General features: G+C 41.7%; 1 protein-coding gene across 2 annotated transcripts; it reads right to left on the reverse strand.

The window, feature by feature from the left end:
• Window positions 1-364: 364 nt before the first annotated feature.
• LOC124777646 lies at window positions 365-25,808 on the reverse strand. Of its 2 annotated transcripts, none has more exons than XR_007015759.1 (3): window positions 25,794-25,808; window positions 9,057-9,281; window positions 365-645 (listed from the first exon to the last, which is right to left on the reverse strand). XR_007015759.1 is itself a non-coding variant. In XM_047253123.1 (3 exons), the coding sequence occupies exons 1-3, from the start codon at window positions 22,718-22,720 to the stop codon at window positions 584-586; spliced, it is 315 nt and encodes a 104-aa protein (XP_047109079.1). In that variant the 5' UTR covers window positions 22,721-22,825; the 3' UTR covers window positions 365-583. The 2 variants fall into 2 exon arrangements, 1 of the variants encoding a protein (XP_047109079.1); XM_047253123.1 differs by lacking the exon at window positions 25,794-25,808 and adding an exon at window positions 22,693-22,825.
• Between the last annotated feature and the right edge of the window lie 1,140 nt (window positions 25,809-26,948).

Here is a 26,948-nt window from a genome sequence, read left to right on the forward strand (position 1 = left end):
CTACATCGACAATGTTAACCCGCATCTTGGAGTGATATTTCACAGTTCATTTTGCCTTATTACTTGCAATAAAACCAGACACTATAGTCAGATATGCCACAGTTTCCTCTGGATTACGGATGTTTCAGGTATTAACCAGGCGAGGCAAGGACAAGCCAGGGCGTCAGTCATAAGTCTTACCTGTGGCCACCGGTGTCCTCGTGGCAGTCAATGTGTTAAGGCTGGAATTGAGTATTGGGATTATAGGAGGTCAGCGTGAATGAAGGATGAATTGGATTTGATGTTATTAATAATAAGCCACAGTTTGACAGTAATCACGTCAACCTATAGATAGGGAGTATCTTCTGCAGTTTGAATATAACAGTTGACGTCATGAAACTACACTTTTAATGCGTCAGTATACAACTGTTACAGAAACAAGCGAAAGATGTTTGAGTAAACTAGCTAAGTTCTGATGCTCTTGCAGTTTCTTGGCTCCTCTGGAAACAGCAGATGTCTTCAGTCAGCAGGACAGCCATTTAGTCCTCACTCACTCGCAGACGAATCAGTCTCTTCAAGCTGAGCCCACATAGTTGCAATACTCCTAGTGCCTGGGACAATCTGACAGGTGTGGTTCACACTGACTCCTTGGTCTCACCACGTAAACTGCAAAGAATGGAAATATTTATCATTAACAGTAGCATGTATGAAAATAACGCAGCACGTTTAAATTTACTATTCATACGACAACGGAAAGTCTTCCCCTTTTGTTAGATAGCATGAATTTCACTTTCAGCACTGTGAGAAGATTATGTTATGGTCGTATATCAGTGATAAAATGTGGTTCCTCCTGTATTTTTCTCAGTCCTACATTTTACAAATACATGCTTAATAGGCGGTGAATGTTATTACGAGTGCCGTAATAATGGTGCAAGCGCCGTAACTGTTGACCAGCGTGCTGTGTTACCTGATTCCTGTCCTTACTTGCACGATAGCAGAAAGTTGGAAGATGGACAACGGAAGTGCACGTGACGCCTGGCTCATTTATCGAGTTTGAGGATGTCACTAGAACCAAGTTCCTCTAGGAGGGTAACGCTCCTGGCGTGCGAAGCACTCAATAAGCAACACATGTATCCTGTAACATGCCAAACGACGATAACCTCAGGTACATCAGTTTCGTATGCTGGGAACTGATCTGGCGATCCCTGAGTTTGTGATTTGGGGAATGGTGAGCACTGCCGGTCGCCAGCAACCGTATATTCAAAACACTTACTGAAGAAACAGCCTCGGCGACAAAGTTGTGAGCCCAGTATTATGTATTTAGATATTATTGTTTAGCGTGAAATTATTGTTTTGCTTAATTATTTGCTTATGAATAAGATCGGTTTTCACGCCAAGGATACTATTAATTTCATGTAAGTTATCTTGCTCTGAGCTCAGTAGCACATTTAACTTCTCACTTCACATTCCCAGGTTTGTATTTAATATAACACACACACAAGTAAAGACTATCCACTTGCCACCTCCACCCCACCCACGCTATTAATCTCTCTGCACCAAATTTCTTCTTAGAAGCGTTCAATATGAATCCAACAATCCAAGATCGATAGGCTTCAATGACACCATAAACTATTGAAATGGAAGCTTCTGCATCATTTTAGTGCTTCCTCCTCTATTCCACGCGTATTTAGATACTCAGCAGATATCAGGAATGGTCATTAGAGAACATGAGCTAAACAGGTATTAAGTTCCTTTCCGAATGAAACTGTCAAAGGTGAACTTAATAACTGGCGCTACCTCAGACTCTCATTAAAAATAAAACTTCGATTCTGTTTTAAGACAGTGTCCGGTTAAAAAGTACAGGGTGATTCAAAAAGAATACCACAACTTTAAAAATGTGTATTTAATGAAAGAAACATAATTTAACCTTCTGTTATACATCATTACAAAGAGTATTAAAAAAGTTTTTTTTCACTCAAAAACAAGTTCAGAGATGTTCAATATGGCCCCCTCCAGACACACGAGCAATATCAACCCGATACTCCAACTCGTTCCACACTCTCTATAGCTTATCAGGGGTAACAGTTTGGATAGCTGCTGTTATTTCTCGTTTCAAATCACCAATGATGGCTAGGAGAGGTGGCCAAAACACCATATCCTTAACATGCCCCCATAAGAAAAAATCGTAGGGGGTAAGATCAGGGCTTCTTGGAGGCCAGTGATGAAGTCCAGAACTTTTCCCTTTGCACAAACACCCATTCCCTGTAAACTGTTTATACCAACGTTTAATACACCACCTATCAGGAGGTTTAACACCATACTTCGTTCGAAATGCACGCTGAACAACTGTCGTCGATTCACTTCTGCCGTACTCAATAACACAAAAAGCTTTCTGTTGAGCGGTCGCCATCTTAGCATCAACTGACGCTGACGCCTAGTCAACAGCGCCTCAAGCGAACAAATGTACAACTAAATGAAACTTTATAGCTCCCTTAATTCGCCGACAGATAGTGCTTGGCTCTGCCTTTTGTCGTTGCAGAGTTTTAAATTCCTAAAGTTGTGGTATTCTTTTTGAATCACCCTGTATATCTACTCCAACTGCTCCGAAACCAGTGACTTTGCGGGAAACGAGTACTGCGTACCATGTTTGCAGAAGTCAGGTGTATTCAGATTACCAGCAGTGGCAAGAGACACGATACTATCAGCATTTCGTTCTGTTTCAGGGTGACAGCTCCTCTACGTTTTCTGCTCAGTGATTCTATATCACCTCTTGCAGTACTAAAAACTTTTGAACCTGTTGACCCATAAACCATTTATAAAAATGATTATTGAAGTGTTGGAATAGATGAGCTATCGCTTGGCTGAAATAACACTTTGCGATCACTGGCAATGAAGCTGTCGACCGCTTAGCCTAAGAGACTGCGTGACGGAAATTTCCACCTGGACTGCAATCTCCAATACGGATTACCGACATGTCCTACACAGTAGGTGTGAATTACATTCAGTGGTGAGCTTGCCTTCAGTGAATGCCAGACTGTCTCATAACCGCTGCCACTCTACTTGACTCATCTGAACACTTCTACTCTACTGCAAATATTCAAGCACGATAACGATTATGTACAAATTGTACGGTGCCATAGTACTTTATTTTACGATTTCGTCTTCCATTGTTGAATTTGATCACGAACGGTACCTGCTCAATGCCCTCAATACGTTGCGACTGTCTGTCCAGTGTTCTGTGTGTAGCTGTGAGTGCTTTACGACGGAGCTTACTGATATCGATAAGCAAATAAGCTGAAGTGTCCTGGTATTTCAAGAAGCGTCGCATTGAACATTAATACCAATTACAGAGAAAGCATAATCTGTTTGGGTCTTGCTTACAAAAATAACTTTCTGCTTCTCTCAGTTGAGAGTTCTCATACTGCTATCCGTTTTTGATCATGTAGGTTTTACTCGCTTTGCATATCGCTAAAAATGGTAGCAGTTTTTTTCTCAGTTACACAGCTGCCTTATGTTAAGGGGAAGCTGGCGCAGGACTGCCAGATTCGTGACATCAGAGACATATCATTAAGGGCACATTCTTCTATTTTGAGGGAACAGTGCCATCCCAAAGGGACAATGGCGACCTCCTAAGGGGAATGGTAGCTACTTACAGCAATGGTACTCACTTAGCACTTAGTCAAGGGTGATGATACATTATGTCCCATGTGTGTCTGTGAGTATTGACGAAAAACAAGAGACAGGAAATAGTTGAACTTTTTCGCAAAAGGATGTGAGAGGCGACCGTCAATAGTGAGATGAGTGTGAACGTATACATGTGTGAGGTGAATTTAATGATGAAAATTAAATGACGAGACAGTAAAGAGAGTAATTTAATGAGAAATTTGTTACAATTCCAGGAAAAATTGATTGCTAATGACGTGAGTACTTAAGGCGTAGGTATTATATTTGACACAAGAAATACATAGGTGTGTGTGTGTGTGTGTGTGTGTGTGTGTGTGTGTGTGTGTGTGTGTGTATGTTTTTATGCTAAGAGTTTCCATCGTTTCTTAACTCGCATGAGCAGCAATTAACTGACGCACTTGAAAATTTCAAAGATTCTGTGAGGTTTGTGGCCCTCGTATTCTAGTCAAAGTAATAATGTGCGTCTATAATGAGCCTATGTGGTTGTCACAGTGTATGTTGCTTGACTTTGTGTGCTGCAAGTCAAAATCCGACTCCTTCCATCGGTGGGTGAAACAGTAATATCGGGATATGGGCGTGGGGATCCAGGGGTTCTCGAGATGGGTGCTAGTCAACATCGCCAGCCATCGGTTGCTGTAATTTGTGTGCTTCAACCAGTATCATTGAGTTGCAAAGGAGACACATTTTATGACACAGAAGATGGAGATATTCGCTTAACGGCATGTATTGTGAGGTACGCACAAGCTATTTTAAACAAAATAAGGGATAACTTCTGAATGCTTGTACGTGTGAATGCTGAGGCGAAACAGTTGACCTCTGGAGAACATGCTATACGCCAATTCTTCAGTAGCAAATCGGGATTCTCTTCTGGTGTGTTTTATCGAACTAACGGTACCCGCTATAATAAAACCCACTTCGTTTCTGAAACTAGCAATTCTCACTGTGGGCTGTGTCTGCCGGAAGGGACAAAAATACTAAAATGAAAGAGCGGAGGTAGAACGTTCGCCCGATCAAGCATCTCTGAGAGAAAGTATAAGGAAACGTCAATTAATACAGAAAATTTTTAAAGTAACATAATAATAATTTTATAATGTGTCAGTGATCTGTGTACGTAAAGGTTTTAATAGTTCGGATAGGACACTTATATGCGTTAAATGCCTAAGAAAGATCCTCTTCCGTTGTCATGTAAATAGCGCACCAAGTGCCAAACATAAGAAGAAGTACGAAAAACTGAGAAAATCCAATATAGGCGACCTGCACTAAATTAAATTCGTGATTCAAGTAAAAATATGGCGGCATGTTGAGATATAATGAACATAGAAAAATTGTAGAAAAATCACTATTAGGCGCATTTGCGCCTTGTAATGGTAGAAGTTGATCGAGTTCTGGAGAAAATAGCCAGAGACCTCATTAGAAAATGCGCCACTGTGTGGTTGGACGGGCACTTTTCCAATAGATCTTGCTCTATTAGACGGCCTCACACACTCTTCTAGCTGCTGATATTACAGGACACACTCTTAAAATTCGCCTCTGTGTCCGTAGTACTTTGTCACTAGAAAGACATAGTCTCGTTGAAAACAAGAAAGACATCTTTATGAAGGGCACTAACCTCTTTAAAACAGACATCAGCTGTATTATGCTGCTACATTGCATGTAATAATCGAAACCTTTGGCGTCGGTGTTAGCCTATCGTTCAATTACATTACATGTCCTCAGAATTAGACGGGGTGATTTTTTCCACCGTGTACAAACTCTAGGGATTGATCGATAAGAGGATACGGACCAAAAACGTCTAATTAATTTATTTCCGGTAATGCATGGTTCTCATGCTAAAGACCATTAATTCAATCGTACATTCTTACAGAGACTGCTGTACCACCTAGTGACAGTTACAGTATGCACGGTTTCCTCCTAGAGGGCGGCATTGTTCCTCATAGGTCATGTCTTAGCACACTCGCCTGTCATAGTAATTGGTAATTCTGAGCGCGATGCACTTCTGTTGCTTACTCACCTTTTTGTGGACATGATACAGCGTTGTACACAATGGCTCCGTATTCGAATCTAGAGCTTGCCGACAAAATGGTTCAAATGGCTCTCAGCACTATGGGACTTAACTTCTGAGTTCATCATTCCCATAGAACTTAGATATACTTAAACCTAACCAACCTAAGGACATCACACACATCCATGTCCGAGGCAGGATTCGAACCTGTGACCGCAGCAGTCGCGCAGTTCCAGATGTAGCGCCTACAACCGGTCGGACACTCCGGCCGGCAGCATGCCGACTTTGTATTTACTTACGGAAAGGCGAATGACAACGGGCGGCAGGCAGCAAGGTTGAATCACGAAACCTATTCCTTCCGACGACAACGACAGTATTCCGTGTTTGCAAGAGTGCTTCGCCGTTATTCTGAGACAGGGTCGTTTCAGGAAGCCGGAAATTATGACAGACGTGCCAGAAACATACGGATATCAGACTTGGAGGAAAATCTGATTAACACCGTGAAGATTGACCACCGTGTCAGTACCATGCAGTGGGCCCCTCAGTTCAGGGTAATCCAGACGACCGTGAGGAACGTTCTCCATGACAACTGTTAACTGTCCTTATAACTTACAGCGTGTGCAGGGCTTACTAACAGCAGACATTCCACATCGCGGGCTGTTTTTTAACTGGTCCCTTCACCAGGCAACAACGATTTCGGTATTTGTGGCATCCATCCTGTTGGCAGAAGATGCTACCTTTACACGGATTGGTATGTTCAACTTCCATAATAGTCATGCGTCCGACTGCATGCATAACTCCCATGGAATGGTGATATCGAATCATCAGCATCGATGATAACAGGCGCCCGCATTTTCGGACCAGTCTCACTTGCATTCCTCCCAATAGGCCACAACTATCTGCGTTTCTTGAAGGTCACTCGCCCCTCCCACCATGCTGGAAGAATTGCCTTTGATGATTAGAAGCGCTCTGTGGCTGCCATATGATGGCGCTCCAGTTCACTTAACCGTTAACGTCCGGACGCATATCAGTCGTGTCTTCACTGCTCGATGGATCGGTCGAAGGGTTCCAGGTGCATGGCCTGCCCGTTCACCTGATATTAACCCGTGCGATTTCTGTTTATTGGACCATCTGAAAAGTATCGTGTATGCAGAGCCCATTCCAGTCGTGGAGATACTAGAGCAGCGTATTCACGCTGCCTTTGACACTGTTCGGAAGCAGTCTGGCTGATGTCAACGTGTGAGACATAACATGCTACGACACGTACATGCATGCGTTAATGGCACATGAAAACAATATTCAGCAATACTGTAACAGTGGCTGCATGGTACAGCGCGTATTAGACTGCAGTTTCTGTAACAATATATAAATAAACGGTCATCAGCAAGGAAACCACTACCGGGCAAAAGTTCATTAGACCTTTTTTGTTCCGTATCCGCCCATCGATCAAATTGTAGAGTTCGCACACGATGGAAAAAATCACCCCGTGGACACACCACATGAATCCGGTACCTTCATCCATGACTGAGAATGACAAGGGTGAAGAGAGCAAGATGATCAAAATGTCAATTGTTTTGACAGAGACCAAAAGTTTGTAGTAGTGAGTCCTTTCATTTTCCCCAACTCTAGAGGATTCATATTGAGCCAGTGTTGCGCTGTACGATCCCTGCCGAAGTTAATGGACTTCACCTCTGTGCTAGAAACGTGGCAATCTTCTGTTTGTTAATCGGCCAAATATTATTGCACCCCGGACTGGGGGCATTTCCGTCGCCTAATCGTCAGTTTTTTTCGTGATACTTCGCGAGAACACGATGAACAGCTTGATAGTATAAGCATAGCTGCCCTGAAAGCTTCGACTGAAGAAGCGTTTTCTTAACCACTGTACTTGATGACTGCAGTGTCTCAGCCTGCTTCCAATAGCGGCCACGAGAAGCAAAACGCAATAATATCGTAATTGTGTATTAACAAACTTACTATGAATGTAGATTTTACAGCTTGTTTTGTAGACATGTCTATCTACATATTAATTACTGCTACAACTACATCATTAACGTTAAGACGACGGTAAATCTGCACAGTTGCACACTTACACTTTATTTTTCTTTGTCTCCGTCTGTTCTACGACGCTTTTACAGAAAAGTTTTAGAATTATTTAGCAAGTTGCTGGTATTATTAAGACTATTGGGACGGTTTAAATACACGACACAACTTTGAAGGACTGTACATTTGAGCTATAGCTTTCTTCTAAACTTACTACAACAGATGAATCTGAAAGCCTTTCAAGGATATACTTAAATTTTTTACCTTTTATGTAAAAGTTGCTCTTGTGCTGACTAGTACGAAGTATGAAGACTAGTATGAAGTATGAACTAGTATGAAGACTATGAACTAGTATGAAGACTACGCTATTTCCCTCTCCTTCTTTCTCGATATTTTGGTCTGGCGTAAGTAGCATGCTTTTACGACATTCTTTATTCAACCTTCACTGGCTCCTAATTTATATGTGAGGCATGTTGCTATTTAGAAACGCCTCAGATTTGGGTAATTTATGCACGGCTTATACGGTTAATTACTAGTACAGTGTATCATCGTCTATAAGTAGCATACATTTCGGTCTGATGGTAGATTGTAGGTGTCTGTCACTAGGAAAGTGAATGCGTGTGTGCACTAATTTAATGTCAACATGATCATTCCGACGAGGTGTAAACCAGTACGTTCACTTACCATTCCCCAATTCATCTAATTCTTCGTCTCTACGTCAACGCATCGCTAAATTTAAAACTTTACTAATATTGTAAGCCTGTTTCTACTTGTTCCTAAGCGTGTGACGGGTATTGTTTATATACACTAATTGCGTTGTTGGCCTTCTACAGGGTACGACGAAAAGGGTGCCTTGCCTACAGCCTTCGAGTGTTTAACATAGTATAGGTTTGTGCACAATGCTGCAAACACATTCACTGTGGAAATTAACCAAACGTTATTACCACGTCACTCGTAGCAACTTCCGTCGCCTGTTAAAATATCTCTTTTCTTAAATTTTGAAACTTGACGTCGCGTTACACAACATACCACTCATAAAAGAATTGTATAAGATTTAAATAATGCAGCAGATTTAAGGGGAACGCAGATTACTCCCAAAAGTGATTTAAATACGCGCAGCACTTTTCTGTGAATGGTTTTGGTGGAGATTCATGAGGAGTTGCACTTTCATGAAGTGGAGATTCTTGCGTTGCGCACTGTAACGTAAGGGTAGCCACTCTTCCTTGATGATTTGATTTCACTCATATTTTCCCATTCACTGTGGAACCCTTCGCGAAATGTTATACTCAACAATCTGATTTTAACTTGTCCATTTTGAATAGAGAACACCATGTTGTTTGAAGTAATTTACCTTTCCGTAGCTGGTGGTAGCAAGAATAGAGCTTCAACACATTAACATACAAGTAGAAGTTGTTGTCTGACTCTACACAAATGGTATCGTCATCTCCCGTGTACGATGACTTCGCCAAAAATATTCTCTCCGCTGTGATGTTGCTGGTGGTTAGATTGTCACTCGAAATGGTGACGGTGGTAGACTCTTCTGGTTGCCCGTGGACCTCCGCCACTGCTACCAGCGCTGTAAAAATCTATGAACATAATTACAGGCCGCTATTTCGTCAAATGACTGTTAGTGCAACTCTACCACTTAGCACTGAAACACTACAGTATGCTATGTACGTACCAGCTACTAGCATAACAATACTGAGGTGTAGTGCAACTCTACTGACACGTAGCACGAACTCTGCCACTTGCTAACATATCTCCACTGTGTGGTAAAGATACTGATGTTGTCTGGTAGTGTGAGTCTGAGAATGATGGTCTTTAAGACATACATGAAAACCACCCCACTACAATCAGGGAAGTTACAGTATGAGAATAACGGATCTTTGTTCCATTTATATAGAATATCTGAAGACGTACTCTACCGCAACACGAACAGCATGCAGGCTTTAGTGCAAATAACACAGACGTAGCTATGAAAAGAATTACAGAGCCAGGCTAACCTAAGTAGTGAATAATAAAATCAATTGACTGCCTTGGTTAGACTTCTTTTGCCCAGTGAATTGTTTTCAAGCAGCAGGATATCATTGAAAGTACGTATAATAAAATCTGTTACCTGCTTCATTTCTAGTATATTCGTTCGTCTAATTCATTCGCAGTGTCACATAGCGCATATGCTGGCGAGCTTCTCAGCCACCCAAAGTCATTTTAACCTGGGAGTTGAACGCTTTGACTTGGCTGAGAGGCCGACACTTGTACATGCGACTAAGCCACATTCGGTAGCCACTTGGCTGCCGGCGAGCTAGCGGCTAGTGACAGGATATCGGTGGTTTCCTTCCATGCGTGGAACGGGTGAGCTGAGAGCTAAATTATGCGGAAGGCAGGCGATATTACCTGTAAAATCACTATCTCTATGTATCTTTAACACTGAAGAAAAATTATAATGTTTTACATATTTTCATTTATGTAAACCTGCCAGATCACCATATTCTCCGCATCTACACTATACATGACTGCAGGATGACGTTCTCCATGCCTTACCTTCGGTAAACTGGTGGCATATGTAACGTGAATCGCACACTGATCGTGTATATGTGGTCTTGTAAACCACACCACATCTCTCACAACTGTATAATGTAAGTAGTCATTAGGTGCAGGATTTCTTTCGGGCGGAAGGGGAACTTGTTGTGACATTACAGCTACGACGCTTAGACCTATTGTGATATTGTTGACTTCGACAGTTAGTTTCACTGAATTTGTGATGTGAATGAGTTCGCCTTATTGGATCTACAATTTTAGGTTATGATGTCATAGTGTTGGCCATACTGGACTTCATGTATCTGAGGGAACCAGGAGGATAACTACACTTGACTTTCATTGACTGTAGATGGACAGGGAAGGGGAATGCAATCATGGGATCGTAAAATGTCCGATAAGAGTCAAATAATCCTTGCCCAGAGGTGTAGCCTGGTATGACTCAGAGGAGAGGGTGAGAAGCTCTTTGAGCATCTATTGCTGAGGTGACAAGTGATGAAGGGGAACTCACAAATCATCCCTTTCTTCTGGGTGACGGGTGGGGCAGTGCGTCTAAAATGATATGGTCCCCGATGATGACGACGTAGATGATGTGAAAAGTGGGATATAACTAGTACTGTATCACAACTAATTTGTAATTATTATTAATTATTATTAATATTATCATATCTACTCGTGATTACATGAATTCTGATATGTTGAACTCTGTAGTGAACTATAATTATTTACGAACTGAGGAGTATTTTGTGTTTAATCGATGACAGGAGACTATGTGTTCCACTGACCATCGCCTTTTACTAAATAAATGGGAAATTACGAACTCTAAAGTACAGAACCATGCAAACTTTAGGGGATTGGATAATGTTTGTAATTTGGTTTCATGGTTAAGCACTACTTGAAGGATCCCCGTGTAGCTATTTAACTGACCGGCTAAATTATCATTTCGTTGTAGTATAAGCGTTTTTAAGTTTGCTACATCAGTTATTCAGGAGACTAACGTTCTTTCACCATGTTTAAATAATTATTTTAATACATTTTCTATTTGTTTTAAATTCACGTTAATCAGTGATGCATAGGTAAATTTGGCAAATATATTTTTTATGGAGCTTAGCTAATGGTAAAAAATGAAGGATGTACGTCTCGACCCTAGAATATCGACCCAATATTGCAACCTTGTTCACTGTCTAATCGAATCTCATGGATTATTTTAATTACAGGGAATTAGAACCATTACATCGGAGCATATTCTGGGTGATCAAAAAGTCAGTATAAATTTTAAAACTGAATAAATCACGGAATAATGTGGATAGAGAGGTACAAATTGACACACATGCTTGGAATGACATGGGGTTTTATTAGAACCACAAAAAAAGTTCAAAAAATGTCCGACAGATGGCGCTTCATCTGATCAGAATAGTAATATTTACCGTAAAAAAGTAAGACAAAGCAAAGATGATGTTCTTTACAGGAAATGCTCTATATGTCCACCATCATTCCTCAACAATAGCTGTAGTCGAGGAATAATGTTTTGAACAGCACTGTAAAGCATGTCCGCTGTTATCGTGAGGCAATGGCGTCGTATGTTGTCTTTCAGCATCCCTAGAGATGTCGGTCGATCACGATACACTTGCAACTTCAGGTAACCCCAGAGCCAATAATCGCACGGACTGAGGTCTGGGGACCTGGGAGGTCAAGCATGACGAAAGTGGCGGCTGAGCAGACGAGCATCACCAAACGACACGCGCAAGAGATCTCTAGCAATATGAGGTGTCTTTTTTTTTGTTCTAATTAAACCTCATGTCATTCCAAGCACGTGTGTCAATTTTTACCTCTCTATCTACATTATTCGGTGGTTTATTAAGTTTTCAAATTTATACTGACTTTTTGATCACCCGGTACGTCACTCTAGTCGTCATTAACTTGACCTATCAAACAATAGTGGCGTGCACCACAGAGTCCCCATGGCCAAGGCGAATTTCGCAGATGAAATCCGTTCGACGAAAGTAGAATACTCTTGTCACTGCGACTGGGAGTGCGAATCTCGAGCGTATTATTGCCTGCATTGCCTGCACCAGCAACAAACGACACATCCTCACAAGTAGAGAAAATCTTTCGTAAGCTCCTTGGATGAATTCAAATGCTGGAACTCGAAAACACCCCCCAAATGCTCGGAATTCGAACTCCATCCGCCCGCCTAACATCTCGTCTGGTAATTGGTAATGCTGTATATGACAAAAATGGATCACTACTTGTACAGTCTGCAATTCCCTGAAAATAAAAAAGAGAGCATCAACAGCGACAAGCACGGTTTGATCATGTCGGGCAAGTTTTCGATATTAACTTCCTGCATAAATGGGCAAATACAGTAGCCTCTCCAGTTCCTGTTGGATTGTTGTTATCTCACAGTTAAATGGAAAATATTTGCTCTTTCCTCACTTGTGTTTTTGAAGGGGTTCCCTTCTAGCAAGTCAAATGACGGAGATGTAAATTGTCTCCTAGAAATATGTAGTTGCGACTGTCTCTTCCCCACTAAAACTTAGCCAGTTATTTGGCTGAAAAAGTTAGGCTCTTCTTTGGTTCTGACAGCAAACAGACCGCTCTCTCCTTTGTAGTAGAGAATGAAAGTATTGAAAAATCTGTAAGCCCATCTCCTTATGATCATGTAACTGGTATCTGACTGAAAAGAACTAATACCTCCAATTGGATGACTGTAACAGTTTTTCCCTCCTCGTCAAGGTAAAGAACGGAACCTATTATAACACAGTTCCTGTAACGTCCTCTGAAAATCACTTGCGTGAAAAGATTTATAGGTACCATTTTTATTTGTTTGGTTTTCTGATATATTTCATACTATAGTTAGGGGCAAAGTAGTAACAGCCTTGCGTGGACAGCCCCACTTATTTGTTATGATCTTCCACATATTATACGATGGAGACAGAGTTATTTCACTACCTAGGTTAAGTCGATGATGCTAGTACATACACGATTCCATCACATTAATGTGACCGCCGCCGTTCGGGTCAACGTCTGATAACCACCCACAGACGGTAGGGCTCAGTATTAGCCGTGGAGGCTCTATAAAGTGTGCCAGGGAGACGCGGAGGATAGTGCATGTGAACGACAGCTATGGAGATGTGTATGGGTGAACACACATGCAACTGTTGAGCAACTGACCGCTCAGATGACCAAGGGGCTACCAACAGTGTCTGCTCAACGATCTTCCAGTGAAAGTTGCTATGTATCATCGTCCTCAGTAAGTGCTTAATTCGTGCGCTCACGAAGGCAGTCGTTCATCGGCGACGAACGCTAGACTTTGCGCTCCAGTACCGTAACCTGACCTACTTTGAGCGGCCGTTTCAGATTAATGACGTTTTATGCTCCATCAGTTATATGGCACTTGGCGTGTACGGCGTGGGACGTCTCAAGGCCAACACCCTGCTACGAGAGTGAGGGAGCGTTATGTTCTGGGAAATGTATTCTCATGGGTGATTTCGTCATTCTGGAAGGAATAATTATCAACATTAGCATGTTTTGCTGCTTGGCGACCATGTCCAGCCCTCCACACAGTTTATTCCTCTTTGGCACGATAGCATCTACCAAAAAGGCAATGTAACCTCTCACGGTTGGATCTGTAGCTTGTTCTTGATACGACTGGACATGAATCCTTGTGTTTATTGCGATGAGAACTTAATATGGTAGCTTTAGGGCTCATGTACTTCTCTTTATACACTGTGATCAAGAAATATGTTCCGTGTAAACGCAGCTTGATTTTATTTCGCAACTGTTTCTTTCAATATTAGTTGTCAATTACATTACGTTGTTTTCTGTAAATAATATAAGAGTTTTTTCATTGTGCTCGCTTTCTACCACAGCGTCTATTATGTGGTCTGCATTTGACTTTGTAATTGTTACATGATTCTCCGTAGTCCTTTCGTTTATGCTACTTATTGTTTATCATAGTTTTGTATGGTCCTGCCTGCGGTTATCTCCGCCTTTCTTTAATTCTTTTGGAAGCACTTTATTTAGTGACTTGAAATGCATTATTCATTGCGGTTCATTATTGCAGTACCTATTACGTTTCTAAGTGACTCTTATAGTTTTTAAAAAGCATCTGAAACGTAACACATAAAAAATTTGTCAATCAACACACCAAAACATTTCACAGTGGCAACGAAGAATTCGAAGTCTTATGTTACGATTTAAGTTACACAAACACTGTGAATGCAGAGTTAGGTACGTGTCAATCTCTGGATTTTGAAAGTGACATGATATGCATAAGAAGGTATTCCGAAAACATTATCCTAGGACCGCAGACCATACATTCGAAAATTATTTGATTGCAATGAAGACATGAAAAGACGACCGCATGGGAAATGCCACAGAATAACACACACGAAGACAGATGATCTAAAACTTACGTTCCTTCCTACAACAGCCTAAGGCGGAAAAAAATCCCGAATTATGTAGTGCTACGTCAGCAAAACGTAGTTGGTGTAGTAACTTTATTGATAGTAATTAAAGCGGGATAACTCTTTTTACCATTTCTACAAGAGGTGTAGCGTGCGCGTCCCAGTGTGTATAACTCAGCGTAATATTTACATACTTCTCAAGTGTAAAAGAATTGCAACGCCGTTCACTATCAAAATTCACACAGCTATTAAATGGTTGAGTCATGCGATTAAAACAGTTGCTACAGGCAGGATTTGCGTGAGACTGTTCTGGACGACGTTTCTGAGAAATACCTCCAGCAGTTTAGTTAACAGAAGCGATTCATAGGGAAATTCTTACATGATCTGGTAACAGACCTAAAGTTCGCGAATCGGTTAACATGGAAGAGAAGATCAGTGAACATACGGCTGTTACAAATTCAATGAAAACTGGTGTCAAAAGACCGTTACTGGAGCAATAATATCAGGAAATAAACTGCAGAGTATTTCGGCTGTCAAGATCGAATATTCAGCTTCACTATTTACAAAGATGTGAGACACAAAATGGTCAACTCTACAACCATTGGAAATAGTATCGTAGAACTGTACGTGCCGAGTAATGTTTCAGTGAAATGCAAAGACCCGTCATGGTTCGAGTGATATGTTACTAAGTTTCTGTCAATACAATAAGAGCTTCGATACACATTTATGCGACTTCGGTGCCTTGTTAAAAAACAAGAGCTGAAAGGAGCCATGAGATTACAGTCACTAGCCGATCTTACCAAAAATCTTAACAATTATAGGTACAGTATATAAATCTATAGCACTTATTCAGTCACTCATTCACCGTACTGGCACCATCAAGACAGATCATGGAGAGAAGGTCAATTACTGATATAGATTTTGAGAAACTGTTTCACCACGGAAGGATGTTTCGCTCAGTTGCTTCAGAATACCCAGCTGGTCGACGTTGATGTAACTGACACAACAATATAAACTAAAATTATTCAGTAGTGGAAAGGTATCCGTATCTGAGAAGATGTCGATAAGTTCCTGTCTTTCTCTCCTACTAGCAGCAGTTAATTGTAGGTCAAAGGAGCGACGAAGCATTCAAAACGATTTGAAATAGCACACATGATTGAAAGCCTGCTCGTTGACTTTACAGAATAAATGAACCCCCTTTACACACACGGATGATGACATTTTCAAAGGAGGAACGTCTCATCCACTAAAAACCAAATGGATTCTGCAAACAGAAATCTTGCGATACTCATCAGCTCTGAATCATAGTGTGCCCAATGTAGCCCATATCGATGCCTTGTTCCATGAATTATTCCGAACGTAATTCGATACGGTTCCGAAATGGCATTTAGCGGATAATTTACGAGAATACTGTGTATCGGACCAGATTTTTGATTTTATTCGCTAATTCACTGCCGATATAACTCAACACATCTCTCTCAATAAAAGAAAATTTATAGTCGGAAAGATAACTTCAAGGGAACCACAGCGAGCTGTGATATGCCTGTATCTGTTCACAATATACACGATGTAAAATTAGGATTCCATACTCTGGGAGGTGATAGTTTGCATGAAAACGTAAGCAAAATGTCCGGAAGACATGGGCTCTAAGAAGTATACTTTCAGCTCGACCACTTCTTGACACTATGAACCGTATACACATTTTAGGGTAGGTGCATCAGCGATAAAATGGAAGCCTACTATTTCACAAGGGAAATACCAAACTTCATTTTGATCACCTCCTTTATAGATGGGACACTAATGCAGGTCGTACGTAATACCTTGACAAAGTACAACACATTGCCTCACGTACTTGGCAGCCACTTTATTTCATGACTTGAAAAACCATTTCTGAAACAATATGGATATTGTGGTGTAAATGGCGTTATAATAAGTGGGAAGACAAAATAAAAGTGAGCGAGCACATGTACAAGCGTAGTACATGGACGCAAGAGGGCTTTTAGGATTAATGAAGAGAGTCGGGTGGCCCACGTTTATCCAAGCTCATCGCTAATCAAGAAGAGCCTACAGTCAATACTGATATTTATTATAAGAATTACATCGTGCCACAAGCAGCTCATAGCAAATTAAGATCTGGACAGTATTTGTATTGTAGTGTGATAGGCATGCCATTGTAATAGTAGTTTTCTTGGAACATTAGACTGGTCTAGTCAAAGCAAAGCCTATTGATCCAACCCATTAACCATCAATGTTGTCCTATCCCCTCACCGTAATTTCCGAGAAAGTCATAAGCGAAAAATATAGTGAAAAGAAAAAAGAATCCGTTAAAGTAACAACTCATTTTCAATGAAGTAATATTGTAATAGAAAGCTGTAGTAACTATAGTTGTTCATATAATGCAGCACTGCTATGATAACGCAGACACTCAGTTCAAACTAAACGTGATACAAGTGCAATACATGTTTCGGTGACAAAAGTATGCTTGCCTGGCCATCTTGCAGCCAATGTAATTTTATGATTTTATTTGGTTTTCTCTAATGACGTAACTCTTCGTAACATCAGTATTCACAAATAGTTGTTGCTTTGAAAGAAAGTTTCTATGGCATTATTGTAACAGTAAGTTATAACAATATTAACCACTTCTGGTCACCACATTTTCAGATAGACAGCATTACCGTGACACAGTACAGTTTCTATGAAGTGTTGCAAGTCCTAATTAAACTTACTATTAAAATTATTGCACCACAAATGAACGGCTTTAGTGTTCACTTTACGGGTATCTTCTACATCTAAGTTCGCGCAGGTGTATTTTGTTTATTTGCCGCTTTAACTTTCATGTCGAGTATTTGTGTGAATTCAGTGACATTAGCTATTTACCAAATGCAACTTTCCCTCCTTTTGGAGTAGGTGAAACTTTTCTTCTGATTTCTACATTCATTCAAACAATTCTGGGATACATAATTCCTGATAACTACAGTAAGACCATAACTTTTCGCCATTTTTTTCCATTTCTATCGTCATTGGACACAGTAAACATTAGTCCGGTAACAATTGGTTTGTAACTGTCTAAATTCTATTGGTACGCGTTATCGGTATGCATTGGTCTTCGTATTAGATGTCTTGTTTCTGTTAATTGTGGAACAGCAGTTTTACACATAGGTGAGTATATGTCAGTTGTGTGTTGTTACTCAACAACAATGTATGGTGGTCCCATTTGTTTACCCAAATGTTTACTGCATTCTGTGAATGATGCGATTGAACAACAGCTTACAGTAGACGAGATAAGCTTCAGAATAGCGGAGATGAACAAGTGTTCATTCCTAATGAGGTATGCATTTTAGATAGTTACGGTATCTTTTCCTTTCTTTGTTTCGAACCAAACAATAGTTTCTCAAAACATGGAACACTTTCTTTAACACTCTGTATACAGATGATCTTGTGATGACGACGGAAGGTCCATAAGATATATCGCGGACGACACTGTTGTCTGTAGCGAGGTTGCTACGTCAGAAGACTGTAGGAAATTGGAAATCTGCAGAGGATCGTTGATAGGTGGGGGTGCTGGAAGTCTACCCTGAATGTAATTAATTATAAAGCACTGCGCTTAAACACATGAGGAAACACACAACAGTCAAGTTAAACTATTGGCGAAGATTCACTGGAACGAGGAAATACCAAGGATTAATTGTCCGAAGCGATAAGTGGAACAACTGCACAAAACAGACTGCAGGATAAGCAGTTACATGTCTTGAGATTTATTGGAAAGTTCTTAAGGAATAAAATTCGTCAATGAAAGAGATGGCTAACATTCTGTAGATTCCTGTGTACTGCTCGCCCGTCTTGAATCTGTAGGACAGACTGAGAAGGTAGAGAAAATACAATGAAGAGTGATCCTTTTTATCCGTGAGTGCGAGAGTTTTACGAAGGTGCTGGACGAGATCAGCCTGCTTATCGTCAAATCAATATTTAGCGACAGTAACAAAATTGCTACGGCTGTGCCTAACACTGATATATTTTTTTATTGAAGTTTGTGAATTATAGACCATTTACAACCTAAGTCGAGGGTAAAATCTTTGTCTTTTTATCTCCCAGATCTTCTTCGTGCATTCGATGATGACCTGCCTCTGTTTATTTTATCATGATCCTTTGAGGTAGTGAATTTCGTCGTTGGACAGGATATTTTGCAGTATTGATTAGGAGTCTGGATCTTTCCGTAGTCCGTATGGTAACTTCTAGAGACCTTTCTTGTCTCCTCCAACCATCTAGTGGTGTCTTTTAACTTGTAAGTGAAATAAAAGCCTTTTTCACTATCGTATTTTCATTCATTCTCTAAATATGATCGCAAGACTTTAATCTCCTTCTTCTTATTGTATGTGTGAATGTTTCTATGTTTCTGTATTCATCTTATCGTCTTCATCCGGTTGTAATCCTTGTTCTTGCGTGTTCCTAAAAGATATCTGTGTGTTCGTATCCGGAATTCAGATTCGTAAAGTTTTTACAGTATAATTGATGTAGCGTAGCTTTTAATTTTTGCCTGGAATGATACTGATCTTTTATTATACCAGTTTTGGGTGAATGTACGCTAACTCCATTTTCTTTAATCTTTCTTTACCTTTTGTCTTACCGACCCATTCGATAGTGTCCATTCTCACAAATACTGAAACATATGAGCTACTTTTATGTTTCCGTGTTTTGTTTGTACTTATTTTTCTATGCCGTGTCTATATTCAATGTATTCGGTTTTCTGATACGATATTAGTTATCAGGTATAATCTGTAATTTTGTGAAGTGTTTCCCTCATTATCTTTGCATCTTTTTTCTCCTTTGAAACATCGTCAGCAAATGAGAGATATTTAATCTCAAAACTTTCTCTGCCATGTCCTAGATGGACTCCTTCCATGTTTTTCTCTTGCTGTTCTTTATCCCACTCCCTGATACCTTGTCTAAGACCAGAATGAAGTCAATCTGTGAGAACCCATCGTCTTGCCGGACTCCTGTGCTAATTCTACAAATTTAACTTCCTAAGATGTGTCTGTGCGTGTCTGTCTGTCTGAGTAACTGTTTGGGCCGCCCGCTGTGGCCGAGCGGTTCTAGGCGCTTCAGTCCGGAACCACGCGGCTGCTACGTTCGCAGGTTTGAATCCCGCCTCGGGCATGGATGTGTGTGCGGTCCATAGGTTAGTTAGGTTTACGTAGTTCGAAGTCTAGGAGACTGATGACCTCAGATGTTAAGTCCCATAGTGCTTACAAGGGAACCTCCCAATCGCACCCCCTGCAGATTTAGATATAAGTTGGCACAGTGGATAGGCCTTGAAAAACTGAACACAGATCAATCGAGAAAACAGGAAGAGGTTGTGTGGAACTGTGAAAAAGGTAAGCAAAATATACAAACTGAGTAGTCCATGCCGTGGTCCCTTGGTTAGCGTGAGCAGCTGCGGGATGAGAGGTCCTTGGTTCAAGTCTTCCCTCCAGTGAAAAGTGTACTTTCTTTATTTTCGCAAAGTTATCATCTGTCCGTTCGTTCATTGACGTCTCTGTTGACTGTAATAAGTTTAGTTTCTGTGTTTTGCAACCGCACCGCAAAACCGCGTGATTAGTAGACGAAAGGACGTGCCTCTCAAATGGGAACCGATAACATTAGATCGCAAGGTCATAGGTCAACCGATTCCTCCACAGGAAAACACGTTTGATATATTCTATACGACACTTGTGACAGCATGTGCGTCACATGACAGGAATATGTTGTCGACCCACCTAACTTGTACACTTGGCGAATGGGTAAAAGGATTCTTCTACCTTGCCCCATTTAGGTTTTCTTGTGGATGTGATAATCACTCCCAAAAAAGTGATGAAAACATAAGAGTGTCACATAAACTGCAACAAATGAATGCATCAGTTTCACAGTCGCACAGTTTTCCCTGTGCTCTGTCAAAACATATGTTTTTAACGTTTCCAAATTTTTCAGTATGTAGACCGTCACATCCTGCATATGTCCAAGCAAATCTGAACATGTCCTGGAATTTTGGAGACGGACGGACGGACAGATAATAATTGTCTGGAAATAAAAAGTTAATCTCTTCACTCGTGAGAAGACTGGAACCAAGGACCTCTCATTCCGCAGCTACTCACTCTAACCGCAGGACCACGGCGCTCCTCAGCTTTCACTATCCTTGATGTTGCCCATCTTGGGCATGGACAACTCAGATGGTATATTTTGCTATTTTTTTCATAGTTCCACACAACTTCTTCCTCTTTTCTCGATTGATCTGTGTTCAGTTTTCAAGGTGTATCCACTGTGCCAACTTATAACTAAATCTGGGAAGGGGGGGGGGGGGGGGGAAGGTGCGATGGGGAGGTTCCTTTGTTAGAGCCATTTTTTAATTGTCTGGTTTTTTTGCCGATATCATCTTCTTCCATTGTTAGGAACATTGTCTGTGCCCCCAAGAATTATGCCTTGACCTGGAGTGGGGCTATCATCATTCAGTGATCCAGACTACAAATGCAGTACAGTCCAATTCTAATAGCTGGTCGCTTGGTAATAGGACAGAGGCACCCAATTCGTCAGCAACGTGGGAGCTGAGGTGAAGATAGTCAGCGGTTTCTGGGGCGAATGAAGATGTTGTTCTCAAGGACAAAAAAAAGGCGGACGTGTCATTTTCACCGACAGTGACACCTCAACGTTAGTAAAACTGGCGAGGACATACCTCAGTACGTCGGATCTAGCGGAACAGGCAACCCACCAAGCAGAAAAAATTCACGTCGTTCTTGACTTGGAACAAGCGGCAACGTAGTCAGCGACTCTCTACATGCTAACGACGGCTGCAAAAATGAGCAGCGTCTGTTACCAAAGTGGTCGGCTATGAAAGACGTCTGTTGCCCTGTTGGGAGGCCTGTTAAGAACCATCTAGCTGATCTAAGAAAGATGTAACATCCTACGGTGGGGCTAACACACCTTACTAACTTACTTTCAACGAAGAAATTATGTGAAACACTGAACGGAAAAATACTCGAGGAGGTAAATAATATATAATCACTAGAAACGGGCCATCAGGTTTTGCAGAGCCTAGAACATCATGCAAGGAAGAGTCTGGGCTTACTAGAACTTCTCATTTACAGTCTAAGAAAAACATTGTGATAGAATATGATGCGTTTAGTTTTCAAAAATTGGTTCAAATTGCTCTACGCACTATGGGATTTAACATCTGAGGTCATCAGTGCCCTAGACTTAGAACTACTTAAACCTAACTGACCTAAAGACATCACACACATCCATGCCCGAGGCAGGATTCGAACCTGCGGCCGTAGCAGCCACGTGGTTCCAGACAGTTTCGTTTTCCACAACTGCTTTCTGCTTACCAGTTTTTAAGGCAAGGTGCTAGTTCTTCCAGAAAGCGAATTTTTTATGTCAATAGTATATTATCTACAGGTATTCTTTGTTACAAACTACCAATCCCTCAGCATACAATAAGAGATTACTACTGACATTGTCTAATAGTCGTAGCTATATACCATATTCACGGCTCAGTCATTCCACTGGTTTGACATTCTTCATCCCTTCCTAACTTACGTTACCCTCTTCGTTTGCGAACTTGTAAAATCCACCTTACTTTGTAGTATGTTTCGCATTATTTTCATCTGCAAGTGGCACTACAAATCTTCCCTTCGATTGCTCACTAGAATTCCCAGTTTGCTTCTCATGGGTATATAAGAACTAGTCAGCGAACATTAACACTTGTAACTGCTTGGGGATTACTCTCAACCACTGAAACTTTTCAAATGGACAACACGAACACCGTTCGTCACGTATCTGTGAACTACCATCGTTCGCGAGCGCAAGGAAATGAAAAATCTTCCTAGAGCACTCTCAACACACTAAGCTGTTTTGCATTCTGACCTTTACTTCGTGAATTGCGGCAATTAACTGTTCTTTTTCGACCGTAGAAGTTTTTTCAAGTGGATTAATACACCTTAAATTATGTAAAATGTAGGTAAGAGAAAAGAGGTTTACGTTGAACGGAAGTTTATAAATTCTGCCGATACTTACCAGCAACAAGCAACAGAGCAGCCTTCATTGTACTCGACAAGAGCTATAACTGCTCTCTGCGTTATATTTTCATTTATATATGTTTAAGCACCCGACGGCATCATCGATTGTTATCGTAAGTTCCCTTCTGATTTTCCGTTCCATGAACTGTGGTTGCAGCAACTAGCAGCACATTGACTTTCCTAGTACTTGAAAGGGTCTGTTATCGTTCGCTGTGTCAAAGTTATCACCACTACATTAACAGCGGTCAAAAACACTGATGACCATACTGGTCGTGTTTTCGCTCTTTTTCCTTTCTTTTGACTTGTGTATCGCTGTAGTAGAGACGAGCAAACGAAAAGGCATGTGTCCACGGAAATCAACTGCCACGGCTCATCTACGCAACTGAATTGATATTTCATACACGTGTTAAGGGCTGCACTCGGCATACCCGCAGTGAGAAGAGAAATTTTTGCTAAAGTGAGTTTCTGGAAATTGCTAATAATGCTGTTTAATATTAATAAAACGCAATTATAAATTTTTTATTGTTTGTAGACGCAAGGTTCCGTTTTGTGCTGCATTTATAATTGTTTCGCGTTCTACACATTTAAATCGTGTATAATATAGACATATATCGCACTGGACTAAATTTGGGATCGTTCTATCATTCGTTAAAAAATAATTCTGCTTGTAAAGGGTAACAAACCCACGCCTACTGTAGACACTAGCCGTCATATGAAAGACCAGCCGAGCATCATTTGTTAGGATTGAGTCCAGCTACACAATGCAAAACAGAAATTGTAGATATCTTCTGTAACTCTAGAGAAAGAGCACGTAACGACGCTTAGGAGAGACATCCGGTATAACGTATGGAATACTGCGTCGGTCATGCGCCATAATAAGTAATAATTTAACAGAATACCATGTTGTGAGTGGGAAAATAAGAAAACCTTAACCTAGCGGAGCAAATTTTGTAATGTAGAAAAAGACTGTAGCACATAAAAAGTGGATAAGAAATAAGGAAGTATTTTAAACATAAAATATCCAGCTGGCTAGAAGAGTAATTGTGTAATTTGTTTTCGAATTATAATCCTGTCCGCTATCAATTACATAGAGCGGAAGCCACACAAGGAACGGCTTTCAGATGTAGTGCCGATGATTCACATCTAACAGCTTGCTCGCTAGAGGTACACATACGCACGTAACAAGACAAATTTTTATTTGGTTTGGTATTTAGCATAAATGGCGTTTTAGTTATATATGTAATAAATTCTTTCACGATGAAGTAAATTATGTCTTTAGAAAAAGAAAGTAAAATAATTTTTAAAGGCCTTTAATCTTGTGCACAGAGATTTTTTGGCCCATGCAGAGCGAAGACCAGAAATTTGTGGTGTAACTTCACTAGAATAAGGGATCGGTTGGTAGGACATTTCCTGAGGCATCAAGGGATAACCGATTTAGCATTGGAGGGCAACGTGGATGGTAATAATCGTGGAGGGAGACGAAGAAATGAATACACTAAGCCGATTCAGAGGGATTAAGGTTGCAGTAGGTACTGATAGAAGAAGAAGCTTGCACAGGATAGAGTAGTATGGAGAGCTGTATCAAACCACTCTCTGGACTGAAGACCACAACGACAACAAACCACAATTTATATTTAATTATATTTACATTTAAGTAATTTTTATTTATACAAGTTATTATTACATAATTTATAATAGATACGTTCTCCCTTAGAAAGTTGTGGCGTCTATAAGATATTCAGTGATACCTGATCTTTTCACTACATACGACAAACAGGACGCGCTTTTACAACAAGATGTAATGAACACCTTTTAAGATAAAAGTTGTACTAGCCCCAAAAATTCGTCTTGTGAGACCATCTTCTGATTACATATCACGTGTCTAAAGCCATTCCTGATATCAACTTCTTGCACACCGAGAAGAAACGGCGTAGATTAAATATTCTTGAAAAATTAGGGATTTTTAAACATGTTTCTCCAAATGATAGCCTCATTCTCAATGATCTGCTGCAGTTGCGTAACAAAAATTTCTTCAACGGTATAAAGCCGTTGCTTGACATTTAATTTCGGGTCTCCTCTTGCAGTTAACCGAAATGTTTTTTTTCCATCTGTCGTTTCCTAATTTTTCATTTATTAAAAGGTTTATTGGTTGTATTTCATGTTATATCGTTTTTTTACAGAATGCGTCATTTAGCCCTTTCTGTATTTTCTGTAATGACGTTTTTATGCTTCAAACTGTACTTCTAAGACCTGATGTAGACTAAATGTTACTTTATCTGTGACTGTTAAACAAAACATTACCTTTTCCATCATGTACTGAATAATATTCTTTACAATTTTCTCCTGTCTACATTTGAATGTTAAGTAGCTAAGTAGTACCTGCGGCTACTAGATGGCGTTTTCTCTGCAATGTCATGTTCACCAGCCGCACTTGTTAACGCGGCCGCCTCAGTCCGTTGCAACCTTTGGCTGTACAGGTATGAGCAACCCTTAGAGGTCAGTCCGGCTTTCGCCGCCGTGCAGTGCGAACGTGTTGTTGTTTCCGCCTGCGGAGCTCGCGCGCTCGCTGCTGTTTACATTTCAGCGGCCGTCACTTAGGTGTGGCTTCCATGTACTAGAACCATGGCCAACCGTTTTAGGACATCAACACTACGATTCAACTTCTGCAACGGCTACACACGACCAAAGGCCGTGGAAGTAGAACGCTTCCTACGCGACGTTGCTAAGATCCCAGCTTCAGACATCTTTGGCATCCAATTGTCCATATTAAGCAGTACGGTGTGCGTCAAAGTAGTCAGTGACGCGGTACGTGAAAGACTCCTTCGTGACACCAGCCATGGATTACGCTTTTGCCACGCCGACGGCAATGTCGGAAATGTCGGATCGGTCACTGTAGACCATGCCGGCTTAGGAATGCGCACCATACGAGTTTTTGAACTCCCGTTCGAGCTCCCGGCGGAAGACGTTATCGCGGCTTTCCGCCCCTATGGCACTGTACATGGCCACACTGCCGAACGCTAGGCGCAATTCCAAACGTACCCCGTTCTTAACGGTGTATGACTGATCACCATTGATCTCCATCGCCACGTGTCATCTTACCTGCAAATTAGCGGGTACCGCGCGGTTGTCATATACGACGGCCAACCCAAGACCTGTTCCGGGTGCTGCAAAGAAGGCCACCTCAGATCTGAGTGTCTTCAGCGACGAATCATCCAATTGCCAGCCGCTACCGTGGCACCTCCGGCTCCGACGACGGTTTTACCGATCACCTACGCATCGGCGCTCTCTTCTCCTCCAACCGGCCGCCGCCCATCGGACCATGTACCGGTGACCCTTCCAGCTGCTACGGATACCGCCGGGGCTGACAAGCCGCGCTCCAAGCCTGACGCTATTCCGGCGCCACTACCAACAGCGATAACTTCCGACCCTCACCCGCCCGATCATATGGACGCCCCTTCATTTGACGTTCCCGCGACGGCCTTCCTCTCAGAGCGACGTGACTCCCTTCTGTCTTCTGACACGGAGGGCCGAAACCGCAATCAACGTTCACCTAAGAGACGCAAGAGGAGGCGCCGTACGGTCTCGGAACGAGACGGATCACCTCCCCCTGATGCTCCAGGGGCCGTCCGACCCGACGAGGCCTCGGAGAGCCTGCACGACGATACGAATGACGACAACATGACGCCGACTGTGGCTGTGTCGATGCCTACTGTACTGGCTCGCCCAGGTGCTCCTGAACCAATGGACTCCACTTTTGCGACTGCCGCCGAGACGTCCTGCGCCCCTACGACTGAAGTGGAACGTACGTCCAACACAACTCCTTCAATGGTGCGGAGTGAGGACGTCGATGAGGACCCGGACCACACACTGGGGACAGAGTTACCCCAGACGGAAGCATCGTTACGCCGTCAGGTGGCGTACGGCACGGCTCGCCGTTGCCTCGCCCCTCTTCATCCTCCGCCGGTGGAGTTCCCCTCCACGGCGGGTTAGGACTGCAAACCTACCGAATAGCGAAATCAACACTATTAGCTCACCCGTGAAACTTCAACTGCTGCGAGAGATGATATGGGCGTCGGACGTCGACGTCGCACTACTACAGGAAGTACACTTGGCCACACTTCTAGACGTCGCGGGATATAACACTTATCCTTCTCCTGGTGACCACCTGGGACGCGGCGTAGCCATCTACGCCAGAGAAGGCATTCGAGTGGCCAATATCACATACCTTCCATCTTCCAGAGGCATGGCCATCAC

This window comes from Schistocerca piceifrons, chromosome 2 (genome assembly GCF_021461385.2).
Source record: "Schistocerca piceifrons isolate TAMUIC-IGC-003096 chromosome 2, iqSchPice1.1, whole genome shotgun sequence".
NCBI classification, from domain to species: Eukaryota; Metazoa; Arthropoda; class Insecta; order Orthoptera; family Acrididae; genus Schistocerca; species Schistocerca piceifrons.

What these genes read in the sequence shown, in the direction of transcription:
- LOC124777646 (XM_047253123.1), bottom strand. Translation starts at nt 22,720, where the DNA reads ATGAAGGCTGCTCTGTTGCTTGTTGCTG. An exon ending in TGCTCTGTTGCTTGTTGCTG is followed by an intron (nt 9,282 to 22,692) that starts GTAAGTATCGGC and finishes AGATTTTTACAG; the next exon opens with CGCTGGTAGCAGTGGCGGAG. An exon ending in CTACCACCAGCTACGGAAAG is followed by an intron (nt 646 to 9,056) that starts GTAAATTACTTC and finishes CATTCTTTGCAG; the next exon opens with TTTACGTGGTGAGACCAAGG.